Below are 13,830 nucleotides of genomic sequence, written 5' to 3' on the forward strand. Positions count from 1 at the left end.
TTGTTGCAGAAGTTTAAACGACGAGGCGCTTTGCTTTATGCCTTTAACTCTGATCATTACCTCAATAGTTGATTAAAAAGAAAACTTTATTCTCACAAAACAAAATATTTCACTTCAATTTTTCTATATAATTTGTTCTTTTTTTTTAGATTTAGTTTTCAGATTTTCTTAATCAAAGCGAGACCAAAACCTAGAAAAAATATTTATTGAAAGCAAGTCATTTTTTGGTCTGTTTCAGTGTATTGCCATAATCCCATCTCAATCCTCCATGACCTTTGTCTTTCGCTCAACCGCTCCATGCCATCAGGTTCTTCTTTTAATCTTTTAAATCCGTTCTGGGTATCAATATTGTAATAAATTCATGAATTGGCAACAGTGCAGCGCAGGTGCAGAGACTGTAAATTAGGCCCATCATCACATGTTGAGCCGCTCGGATAACTGAGGTCACGTCGATTAACCTGGATAATCCGATCCAAATCCTCCCAACAGAAAATATTCTCGGTTTCCAGGCAGTGCCGGGATGGTAAGCCCGTTTTCTCAACAAGATTATCACACACGGTTTCTTCCCTGCTTATGTTCTGCTTTTCTGTGGCTCCATCACAGCAACAATGCTCTTTGTTAGTCCTCCGAGGGAAACCGACTTCTTTCTGAACTGACTTTCACGCTGTTGGCTTGGTTGGGATTTCAAGCAGCCATAAACCTGCAAAAAATAATTTACTTCTTTTCAGATTTCTTCTATTTTTTTTTGGTCATACTTTGATGTTTCAAATCAGTAAAAAAAAGTTTACTGTTTTAAAAAATAAAGTTTTCAAATGATCATTTATTTTTAATGAGGGGAATAAGCTGTCCTACCAAAATGGCTGTGTGAAAATCCAACCTTTGAGTCAACAACTGTGACCAAGTCTTTGGGAAAACTGGACTTTTTATCGTCAACAGGAACTAAATCAAGACTAGACTTTACTGATGATTATCCAAGAGATAAATTGTTTGATAAATTGAATTCATGGTTGCAACAGTTACATCTGGTGCCTGAGGTCTTAAAGCAGAAGAGCAGGCCCAGATCATCACACTGCCACAACCATGTTTGACTGTTGGGATGATTCTCTGCTTCTCTAATTCTGAGAAAAATTTTAATTGAACATTTCTGCCCAATCTCTGTGCACTTCTTTAGATGTTGTACTGGGTTGTTTTTGTTGATGCACTCTTCAGCTTTATGCAGATGGCCAATTTTAGAAAGTTCAACACTATTCCATGGTTTTCTGTCTTTAGATAATGACTCTCGCTGTGGTTGTCTGAAGTATTGAAGCAGAACAAAATACTCTGTAACCGTTTCCTGACAAATAGATGTCAATGGCTTTCTTTCTAATTTCTTCGTTAACATCTTTAGGTTGATGTGTCGCTTTACCTTTGAGCCTTCTTTAACACAAAAGTCAAACAATAAATAAATTTTACAGAAACATTCCTTGCTTTATGTAACATAAAAATGCTGAAGTGATCAGGAAACATGAAAAGGAAGGAAGAATACGTCAGATAAACCTCACTGGAGAGGGAGTCTTCAAGAAGACAGAAAGGACAAAGATGGATGAAACCCAAATGTGGTTTTCCTTTTTTTCTCTGTGGAAAAATAAATTCACCACGGTTTGACTCTGTAAATAGACTATAGAGAGGTGAAAGTTTGAACGTCTATTTCTTTCTCTTTTCCTTATTTCCTCAAAATGTCTTGCTTTCCAGCTTTATTTCCATCCATAATTGCAGTTCAGAGAAGAAGAGAGAAATGTATATCAGACTTCTTATTTGCTGCAGATTCCTGCTGTCTGTGAGCTCCTCCATTAATTAGTTTTGGCATGTTTATGGGAAGGCGGTCATGGCCTAGATAGCAATGCCAAAGTCACTTTTAATTAATGACCATAAAACTTTAATGGAACCATAATTACGCAGTGGCAGCTTAGCCTATTAATATTGATCCGAACATTAATTATTCTGACTTCTTTCAGGACTTATCTGCGCTTCCACCCTTTATTTATTTTGCTCTTGACATTTTATTTCCAGCCAGTTGTCCTAGATGTTGAATATTCTCATGGATTTAATAAGAGTGGGCTTCTTGAGAACACCGGCCAGAGATTGATTTATTCAGAGAGCTACTATGTTGTGTGTTTTCTTTAAGCTGCACTATGTTTTAATTTATAGGGATTTGATCCAGATATTTTCATAGATGTTTGTTTTCATAGGAACCGTCTACCTCTTCTTAACAAACCAGATTTTATCTTGCATTTTCCATGCATTGGATTGATTCTCTGCATTAAATAGCTAATCTTTGAGGATAAAAGGAATCCCAATAACAGCCCTACGTAGTGATTATAAACTACAGGAACAACAGCAGATCCCAGAAGACTCCATGACTGGTAGCTTTTTCAAGTCCTGGCAGGAATTGAATAAAATTTGCAGAATAGGAGATGCATCTAAAATTATGAGGTGGTGTGCCAGTGATTCGGATTTTACACCAAATAGAAATTGATAACAGATTCAAATTATGGATCTCAGAAGGATTAACTACCTATCATTAATTTGTCCACAAAGGGATATTTCAGAGTTTTGAAACCTTACAGAAGGATCATGGACTGGAAATAGATTAGACATTATTTTAATAGAAATTTTAAAGAGAATTTTTGAGAGAAAGTGATTCAAGTTTCTATCGCTAATTAAGCCCAGATCAAACAGCAGAATTATCTCTAAATTATATAATATACAGCGATCTAAACATGAGAATACAGAATGCATAAAGAGGAAATGGGAAAAGGAAATGAAGGTAATGATCTCACAAGGAGGCTGGGAGGAAATATGTCGACTGCAGTGGGTCTCGACCGGATCAAACGCATGGCGGGAGTTTTTCTGGAGAAACGTTGCACGATTTTATGTTACATCCATTCAGAGACGATATCAAAGCAACGGGGATGCCTGCCGGGTCTAATGGAGCCAAACACTTCCATGTTTTTTGGGAGTGCCAAGTGATAAAACCATATTGGGAAGAGATTCACAAACACATTAAAAATATATTCAATGTAAACATTTCATTCAAATGTGAAACGTCCAATAAAGACAAAAAACTGTCGGCTATTCTACTGGCAGCCAGTAAGAAAGCCATCACCAGGAAATGGCTAAAACCAGATGCAGCCAGTATCGATGAAGGGATTGAAATTGTTTACCAGATTTATGCGATGGAAAAGATTTCTTTTTCCCTCCGAGCTGAAAATGGGAAAATCTGGACTGAATAGACTGAGTATGTAAAACCGATTAAATCTGACTTCACTTGATTGTTCTTGTGAATTATGTGCCCTGCTCTTGTATGTTCTTGTGGTTTTTATTGCTCGAGATGGTGCAATCCCCATTATTGTTCAATTCTGTTCATTTTTGTTCTCGTTCACAACTAAAATACCAGAAAGGCAGTATGGACAAAATCCCTCGGACTTTCCGCTTATATCCTCATGTACGATCTTAAATGGGTAAAGCCGTAATTAACGAATGTGATGGAAATCTGTCTTTCTAAATAAAAAAATAATAATTACAAAAAAAAAAATCCAAGGTTGATTGGTGTTTCGTTAGTTTCACAAAAAGCCCCAGATTGTCTGAATTTCACAGAACAACAAACATTTTTAAACGCCTCTCTGGAAACGTGCAGCAACTACATATTCAGACTCTCCGCAGATGTTCAGGATTTTAAACATACTTGCTCTTATGCAAGCGACTTAGCAGGAAGTCGATTGCTATTCTTCGACTGTCTCTTTCTCTCGTGTTGTATCAGAGAACATTTTTAGCTTCTAAAACCCAAACTACGGAGAACAAGCATAATATCTGACAGTTTCTTCAAGCGTTTGGGTTACTGCAAAGTCTGGAGGTCTCAGATGGTGAGGCAGTGACACGAGGGAGGGAGCAGAGCATCTGGCAAACATATGAGATTGAAGGGAATCCCATGAAACTTGGTGACCCACTTCTTCCGGTTTCTTTTGCCTTTAATCTCCTGTTTGGGCATCAAAGGACTTCAGACACATGGCAGCTATCTTGTAATAGCTCTCACGTGAGATCTAAAAAAGGAAAACTATGGGATACATCAACAGGCAGCTCTTCATCTGTGCTCTCTGTAATTTGCTCTCTAATCTAATCCACCATACACAGTATATGTCTGGTTTCTTTACCGTATGCTTTCATATTGCAATCTCTTGTTCTTCTTTGTGATTTGTCTTTAAACCCTTTCATCTTGCATCTTTATGTTCCTCTTTCATTTAACCATCTGCCCTCTGCACTGTTGTCTAAATTTACTCTGATAACAAAGATAAGTCTGTCTATGTTAATGACCATCTTGATCTTCTTTTTACTCTAATCTGTTGACATTACAATGAACTATTCATCATGTTTTTCTGAAGGATAATTAACCCTGCATAAGGTTATTTATGTATTCATATTTTAATGAGTGCTTCTTTCGTTTTCTAATGATCTCTTTTTACTGCATTATATGTGACAATATGTATTATGCTTTATGATTAACCAGTGTTTATGCTCTTCCTACGTTAGTCCTTCTCTAACATGGAGAGATGTTCAGCACATCATCGTGAAAACCTCTAGAGCTGGACATCTTAGCGCTTCTGACTGGAAGACCAATGCCGCCGGTTATAACGGTAAACATCCTTACAAACACACACAAACAAAATAAAATCACCAAATCAAAGGTGCTGCTCAGACTGCAAAATTGTTCAAAAATATCTCTCAAGAGTTTTCACTCCAAAAATCATTAAGAAGGCTGATTGTGCTCAAATACAGAACATTCCTACCTATCCAAGATGAGATCAATGAATGAGAGGACTTTAGGAGCAAAATGTCCTAAAGAAAGCCAAAGACAAATAACTCCTGAATTGCCGATGTTGGTGTTAATGAGTCGATCGGTGATCTCAAGTGTGGGCATGGCCGAGCTGCGAAATGAAGACTTCGATCCGCCAGGAAGAAATCTGCTGTCTGCTGTTTGATAAAGGTCACATTGTCTGGCCAGCAGACAGCTGGAAAAATGTGTTGATGGATAAACAATAAAATGGAACATTTTAATTGTAACAATGGTTTGATTAAATGTATTTACTTATATAACTTTAGATGCACAACAAATGTCACCCTTACAGGCAAATACAAGATAAAAATTACATTTATTCCAGTTTAATGCTGGTTATAACTTGGTTACAAAGGCTAATTGGGAAAAAGTCAGCCTAATTAAAGGGGCGTATTATATAAATGTAACTTTTTTGACCTCTAGATTGTGTTAAATGTTATTCCCTCTTTATAAACACATCTGGATGGTAGCCTTGATTCTTTCAGGCATTTTTGAGAAATCCCTTAATCGCCTGTGGCAGCCATTCAGAGGTGCCTCAACGTTTCCTCTCTTAAAGAGACAGAGGCCCAATTTCACGACGTTGAATTGCAATGTCAAACTTCTCTTAAGTCACGTTTGATATATACAGTATTTTTATAGCAATTAAAGGGATCACAGTTAATTGATTGTGCTATAAAAAGGTACTAAATGCCTGGAAAACATGTCATTTTGCCCTTTTAAACCAGACAATTACATTGAGTTTGACTCTCTATCATCCTTTCTCCTGCGGGAGCATCTGGTGACAGTGGACAGTTTAATAGCACTGAGAAAAAGATTTGCTGTAAAGAACATAAGCATATGTGTGATAAGGTGTGGGGTGGTGTTATAATTTGCACCTGTTTTGATTGTGTGTGGTAACCGCACCGCAGTCCTAGATGACTTTTAATCCATAACGCTATAAAATAAGTCTTGCACTAAAAACAATACCTAAAAGAAGATTGAGATTAGAAGAAAAATAAACCTGTGAGTTAGATTTAAAGATGCACTGAAAGGATGTGAAATAATGTTAATAAGTGCAAGCTATGAAACCTTTGAACCTCCCATAAAGGAAGATGGTTTCATCTTTCCCAGGACCGATTCTCTGTAGCAAGATAAAATCAGCAGCAGTTTGCAACACCACATAAACGAAAAGATTCACAATCTTTTCCTACACAGTCATTTACTATCTCTCATCTTTTATCAAAGATTTTATTGTCATTTTCTTTAATCACCTCATCAGTTTGGAGACATAACTTATTTTTACCACAGATTTTCTTTAGTGAGATAAAAGGCCTTGAGCAATTTCTCCAAAGGTTCAGTTCTTGCTTGCTAAGTGGTGTGCCGCCAGCTGCCATCTGTCAGGGTCCATGTGGTGGGTGCTGTTTTGTAACTTTCAGTGCATGATTAACGCATACCTGAATGTGCGCGTGTGTGTGTGTGTGTGAGTGAGGGAGAGTATGAAAGTGTGTGTACGTTGGAGAGAAACCAGGAGAGTGGGAACTAAGGGTCAGCCAGGCAGCAGACTCGCTGCCTGGAGACTTTCCAAGTGACAGAAGGGGGGGTAGATGTATGAAAGAATTTCACACTGCATTATATGTAGCAATCAGTTGGGCAGTAGTTAGATTTATTTTATTTTTTTAAATATATTAGTAATATTGTATGACTCATCTAATATTTATGTCGGAAAATCTGCAGGGAATCGGTTTAAACAAAAACTTTCCATGTATATTTCTGTTGCGCAATATACTGGAATAAAAAATAGCTGCACAACATATGGAATCACAGTCATCACTTTATTAATATGCAGCATTTGGCAGGCGACATGCATTAATGCCCTGCATGCAGATAGCATATTTGACCAGATACATGGATTTTACTGAAACCAATACTGAAAAATACGAACGCTCAAAGAAAATGGAATGTGGGGGTAAAGAGAAAAGAGAGGAGAATGATTTCGGTCACATGTTTTCCTTGTATTGTGTGTTCGTCTGCATGCAGACTAAAACCACTAAAACGCTCCTTGTTTCTGCAGTCAGCCACCTGTACGGCTTTGGCCTTATGGATGCTGAGGCCATGGTGAAGGAGGCGGAGCAATGGAAGCAGGTCCCCGCCCAACACGTCTGCGTGGAGAGCGCCGACAGACAAATCAGGTGCAGCATAATCACAATCAGACGGTGCACAGGCTATTAAATAAGCCAATAAACAATGAGGAGAAAAGAGCTTTAGTGAAGATTTTGACCGGCTGGTCTTCACAGTTTGTAAGCTGTTTACAATTTTCACTAGAAATCACTGGATTATTTTTCTTTTTTCATGTAGATGTTATGAACATGTGCAACGTGGTTTCCTGTCAAAAAGATATTCAATGCAATTCAGTTCAAAAATACTTCAATGACCCCAGAGGGAAATTAAATAAATATGTAGTGATTGAGAAAGCATTTGCCCACTGATTTATTTTTTTGTCGCACTTAAATGTTTCAGATCAAATTTAAAAAACACTGAAACTCAAAGTTGACCTGAGTAAATAAAATGCACTTTTTCTAATGATTTCATTGATTAAGTGAAAAAGGTCACCAAAGCCGCCCTTACCTGTTGTAATATAAATCTTTTGGTCCCTGTAGCTAAATCATGAATGATCTTATGATGCTGTTGGCTAAAACAACTCAACAATCATAATTAGTCAAGATCAGATGAAACCAGTGACACTTTAACTGGTCAGAATGACTAGAAGAGTCATAAATAAATTAAGTTCATTTCGTTTGGATCGGTGTTCATAAGGCAACAGACCTAGTAAGAATGTGATTTGGAGGGAATAGTGTGTGGACAGACCAGAGGAAAGTGACATATTTTTGGAAGATGGGTCCCATTACATAGCAAAACCAACAGCATTCAAGAGGCTAAGCATCACATCAATAAACATGGTGGTGGTAGTTTTGTAATATGGGCTGCTTCGATGTTCTGCTTTGTTGCACCAGAACGTCGACGTCCTGCTGTAAATACTGGAACCACGAGTCCTGCTCTCCAGCCATCAGTTTGTGACGTTAAGTTCAAGCACATCTGGGTTTTTCATCGTCACAGTGTCTTAAAACACAGCAGCAAGTCCACATCTGAAAAGATAAAAACAGAAAAAAAACAGTAAAGATTTTGGAGTGGTTTAGTCATAGTATGGATTAGAATCTCACTGCAGTATGACCTTATATGGGTTGTTCATTTTAGAAACTCCCCACTGTTGCTGAACTAAATTAATTCTTCCAAAAGCAGTGGACCAGAGTTCCTCCACAGTGATGTAAACGACTCATTAGCACTTATCACAAACACTTGATGACAGTTTCTGATGCCTGGAGGGCAACTGCTTGTTACTGGATTTAGAGGGCAGTTGCCTTTTTACCCAGCATGATGTCGGTTTTAATAGCTTTTCTTTGTCAATACATGAAATCATCATTTTACGACAACTTTTTGTATTTACTCATTTAATTTGGACTTTAAAGGCCAGATGAGTTGCAGGTTTAGTTTTCTATTATTGCATTGGGTCACAGTGTAAGAAATGTTCCACATTTGTGTGTGTTGCAACTTTTATCCATCAGTGGGTCAATTATTTGGGATACACAATATATTGGCATTGCTATCGTTATCGACTGATTATTTTCATAATAATAATAATAATAATAATAATAATGATAACGTTTATTTAGTGTGTGTGTTTTAGGAGGGAAGGGGTTTGACCTTGTGACAGTGATGTTAGCATTACTTACATTTAGGAAAATGTAAGTAATGTTGGTAAATATTGGTTATCAGCTATCAGCATCAGTATCTGCCCAGATTTTAATATCTGTGCATCCCTATCAAGTATGGTTGCTGTATAAATGGGAACCTCCTCGCTCCCTCTCTCCGTCTCCTCCATTCTCTCCCTCTCTTTCTCTGCTCCATTCTCTCTCTCTCTCTCTCTCAGCTGTAACGTCTTTTCTCATTTTTTCTGTCTCCAGTGTTTTGCACCGGCATGTGTTTTAGAGTACGGTTGTGCAAGCTGTACCTTGATAGGGGCCAAGCATTAGTTCTGGCAGGGTGGTTCTCACATAAGACCTTTACTATGCACACACACTCTTACTCAGAGAGAGCCAGGACTTCACAGCTTGTTATTCTTGATGCAGCTGGAAGCCTGAGCGCTGTGCTGTATTAGGCTGGCTGAACTCGGGGCCCTGGACTGGTTTGCTTTCAGCTGAAGCCTCTGCGGCCAGAAAGTGCAGCGTTATCTGTGTCATTCTGTCTGTCCTGCTTCACTGCACAAGTCTCTTCATATAGGCCCTATGTAAAGTCTGACTCGTGTCAAATCCAGTGATCTTCAAGGCTTTTGCAGTCTTGGAATATATGTGGGCTAAAGCGTGAAATGAACAAAGCAACCCTGTCCTCTAAGCCTTCTTGTTCCTTCTGTTTTGTGTCATGACACTTCGAGGTTCTTTAATTGTTGGAGAAAACTGGATCTCAAGCGGTATGCAACTAGAAAATAAAAATCTCATTTATTTGTCCTCTAAGCCTTCTTGTTCCTTCTGTTTTGTGTCATGACACTTCGAGGTTCTTTAATTGTTGGAGAAAACTGGATCTCAAGCGGTATGCAACTAGAAAATAAAAATCTCATTTATTTGTGACATAGAACTAAAACAAAGAAAAATCCTGTTACGATTCTGTCTCAATTAAAAACTGAAACATTTTGTATGAATCCAAAAGTTTGGAAATCTGTTAATTCATGTCTAATATCAACTCTATTTTGTACATCAGTATTTTTATTTTGAAAGTAGAGTGTCTATATTTGTAGTCGTGGTTCTAGCAGAAATGTTGACAGTCAGGGCAGACATCAGCTCTGTGCCGTGTTCCTTCACACCACCTGACCGGACCTTCCCCTCTCCTTTAGTGTTGCTGCTCTGCAGCTGACCCTCTGCCTCTGCACTCTGCAGCTGACCCTCTGCACTCTGCAGCTGACCCTCTGCACTCTGCTTGGAGTATGCACCAGAAAAACAGAGCAAAACAAAATGACATCCTTTTTGTGCAATGAAGCTGGTAGTAATCAGCTGTGCATCTGCTCTGCTCTGTCCCATGCGTACGACTCAGTTGTCTGAGCTCTGTCTGTTATGTCGGCTCCAGGCTCCCCAGACAGGCGTCCAAAGAGACTGCTGCTCATTCGGAGAAGTCTGTTCCAGATAATGTTTGCTGTTTTTCTGTGTTTTTATGTTTAAATTGTTATTGACTTCTTCAGTATGACAGGTCAGGCTTGCAGTGGCTAGAACTAAAGTGGAAATAAATTATACTAGTTTTTATTATGTTTTGCTTAAATTTTCATTTTAAATTGATAAATCACTTATTCAAAACTGATTTGATAACTTTTGCTTCTTTAAGCAGCTTTTTAACATCCACCATAGGTTTAAACTGGATTTATCAATATTAGTATTGACAATTGATATCAGTGAGTTTTTAATATGTTTAATATCAGTTACTCTTTGAACGTGTTGACATGTCGTGCCTCTTCTTCCAAGTAATCAGAGACCAGCTGCATTTGACCTCAGTGGGATTATTGGTCAAAAGATAAATATCCATGCTGGATCGGTTTGACGGTAAACATGTCATCACTGTGATTGTTAGGTGAGATGAGAAGGAATGTGATTAAATGATCTCTAAGACGAGCTGGGAGGACGCACGGCAGTGACAACACAAGTCATGGTAATTTGTTTCACTCTGATGAACCTCCTGATATTTTATCGATCTGGTGCTTTGAATTCTTACACAGTTGTGGCATAAAAATACCCTGAGCTGGCAGGACGGTATGCCTTGTTTTTTTTTACTGGCTCTCTCCATGGTTTTAGTGTTGTGTTGCTGTGGTTTTGGATCATACTGCAAATGTTATTCAAGGGGCCGTTAAATGTTTGTGTTGGCTGTTCTGAGGTGGTTGTGCTGCTGAGCAGAGCATCACAGATTCAGCAAATATTCCTCTTTATCTTTTCACATGCAGCTTTTTAGCAGGATGGACATTTAGAAATGGGAAACTTTGGGCACTGTTCAGTTTAAAAGAAGTGTTATTTATTGTTTTTAGGTTGACTAAAAATTGTTGATGGTTGTAATCTTGGGTCCTCAGGTAGATCGAGGTTGAAGAATGGAAACTTTTGATGTAAATTTATGGTTACTAAGAGAATTTCATGCTGAAAATAGGGTAATATTTTGAAATAAAAGACTAGCAATGAATTTGAGAGTGGAAAAGTTTACTGGCAGTAGAGGAGCCTCACGCTACAGTGGAAATGATGTGACCATGCAGGATGCTGATGAAGCCCAAGAAGAAGTCAATTTATAGAAAATAAAGAAACTAAGCGTGAGAAGTGCTTTTTTGGTTTAAATGATAATAATGAGGGATTAGGGTAGATTTTTGCCATTCTTAAAAACCAATTAGTGAAAAGGTATTTACTTAAGGAAGTCCTGGATTTGTAGCAATCCATCCAACTAACCAAGCATTTGACATAGAACCCAAAAGGTTCCTCATTGATTGTGTTCACTGATCCAGTTTTCCCTTCGGTCGTTGAATTTAAAGCATCATTTAAACTCAGTGGATGTGTTGCTAATGTTATCCTACTAATCCCCTCCTTCCTGTCCAGCAGAACCATCCGTCCGGAGCACTTGGTGCGCTCTGTGTACAAGGCGACTGGATGTTCGGACAACCCCAACCTCAAAGTGATCTACCTGGAGCATGTGGTTGTACGCATAACAATCACGCACCCTCGTCGTGGGGATCTGTCGATCAACCTGACCTCTCCGTCGGGGACCAAGTCGCAGCTGCTCGCCAACAGGTACCGAACAGAAAAAGCTGTGGACGGTCAGCTGTGTTCATTTTTAAAGATGCTGTCAAACCTGGTTGTATTGTTGAGGCCAGCTGTCATTATTGATGACAGAGTTCGTAACATCTTCTAGATGAATTGGACATTCAGGCATCTTGTGAAATAGAAAAGAAACTCGTATTTCAGCTGCAACTTTTCAAAAATGTAAACGCTTGTGAGGACTCGATACTTTAATGTGGATGTTTGACAATGAAACAGATTCAGGTTTTGTAGGCCATCTTCCTCACATTCAGCTTTTCTGCTCTGTCTACATGTTTTTTCTGATTTCCCCTCCACGTCACGGAGCTACTTGTTTTTAAACATCACTGCAGCTAATCTGCCAGCATGTCGAGGGTCGTTTTCCATTTGGAAGACACATTTATGCACACGCTTTGACTTCCTGCCTTGCATCTAGAGATGCTGCTTCAGTATTTCCACATAAACTTCTTACCTTATGATGCCATCTATTTTGTGAAGTGCACCAGTCCCTCCCACAGCGAATCACCCAAACAACATGATGCTGCCACTTCACATTCTGGATGGGGTTGTCGGCTTGCAGCCTTCCCTCTTTTTTGTATGACAAAGCATTAAAATTTTATTTTAATCAGAAAATGAGGGCGACATAAAAAACCAGACTACAGTTTGCACATTTCAGCAGATGTTGGTAAGGAACTTAGAGCCATCTTCCATCTTCATCCAGCATCTTCACAAGGCCTTTTGCTTTTGTTTAAGGGTTGATCCACACATTTCAGCCCTAAACACATTCCTATCTGGGACACTGAACCTGTCTGCTTTCTGTGTGGTTTAATGGCCAGACGTTTCCATGCTGTTTGTACTTGAATATGGAAATTTGCACGGATGAATGTGGAACATTCAGGCATTTGACAATTGAAGCCAAGGATGAATCACATCTTTTGAGGTCATTTCTGGTGTCTTAACTGGTTTATTTAGATTTTTTTTCATGATGTCACAGGAGGAGGTGGTGTGTTTTAGGCCTGCTTTTAAAAGTATATCAATGTGTTTGCCTCCAGTTAACTCAAATGTTGTCAATTAACCTATAAGAAGCTCACAGAGGCTAGCACTTTTTAATTGGCAGAATGACCTTAGTGTATGTAAAGCTCTGAATTTTCCAAAAAGAAAATATCTGGAGAAAAGAAAAAAATTATTTATTCTTCTGGCATTTATGCAAATGTTAATTATTTGCCCAAACGCAGCGGGTCTGCAATAGAAAAATTAAACCTAATTTAAGGTTAAAACGTGCGGGGAAAATATAAAAATTTTACATAAACTGTAAGGTTTAGTTTTTTTCTTGCTCTTTCAGTCATTATGTTTTTCACCAGCTTCACTTATCTGTCTGCGTCCCCGCCCTCCGTGCTGTGGCCGCGCGCCCAGCCAGAGGAGGCTGTTCTTTCACGGCTGCAGATGTTGCTAATTAAAAATGGACAACTGGGCCAACAGTTTGTACGCATGGAGAGAAGTTTACACAGATTACTTTCAGTTTGACACTGGGTCATCTCTACGATTTCTGCTTGCACTTCACATTTTAATTCCTGCACCATGGCTTCTTCTTCTTCTTCTTTCATTGGATTTCAAACATTAATTTGGATGTATGAGGCATTCAGGTCTATGCTGTTCCTGTAGAGAGCGCTTTGTTTTGTTGTTGGGCTTTACTGCTGCAGCTTGTGTTCAGCTTTCATTGCCTTTACCTTTAATCACTGTAAACACCTTAGTTTTAGCTGAATGGTTATGCCTTCCGATTGCTACTAAATTCTTCCAGACAGAATCTGGGACGCCATAAGCCACCGCCGTGTTTGTGTTTATTAGAGGCTAATTCTATTTTGCTGAGTGTGAATTGTCCTGTTCTGCTATTTGCAGCATTTAAGTTCATTACTAATCAGACTTGGATCTGTGGGGTGTGTATGTTTAATGCACAGGTTGTTTGATCACTCCATGGAGGGCTTTAAGAATTGGGAATTCATGACCACCCACTGCTGGGGAGAGAAGGCAGCAGGCGACTGGATCCTGGAGATCTACGACTCGCCCTCTCAACTCCGCAGCCAGAAAGTGCCTGGTAAAAACTGCACTGCTGTTAAC

General features: G+C 38.8%; 1 protein-coding gene across 5 annotated transcripts in view; it reads left to right on the forward strand.

Moving 5' to 3' along the window:
* The window catches only part of pcsk5b (proprotein convertase subtilisin/kexin type 5b), a 93,113-nt gene that overhangs the window by 38,367 nt on the left and 40,916 nt on the right, over positions 1-13,830 (forward strand). For 3 of the 5 annotated variants that reach the window (XM_044112605.1, XM_044112602.1, XM_044112600.1), the window contains exons 10-13: positions 4,567-4,670; positions 6,921-7,038; positions 11,518-11,709; positions 13,671-13,807. In XM_044112605.1, coding sequence (XP_043968540.1) covers positions 4,567-4,670; positions 6,921-7,038; positions 11,518-11,709; positions 13,671-13,807 — 551 coding nt within the window. The remainder of the gene's footprint in view (positions 1-4,566; positions 4,671-6,920; positions 7,039-11,517; positions 11,710-13,670; positions 13,808-13,830) is intronic. The other 2 variants (XM_044112604.1, XM_044112601.1) reach the window with 1 other exon arrangement.

The sequence above is a fragment of the Gambusia affinis genome, linkage group LG03, assembly GCF_019740435.1.
Source record: "Gambusia affinis linkage group LG03, SWU_Gaff_1.0, whole genome shotgun sequence".
Taxonomy (NCBI): Eukaryota; Metazoa; Chordata; class Actinopteri; order Cyprinodontiformes; family Poeciliidae; genus Gambusia; species Gambusia affinis.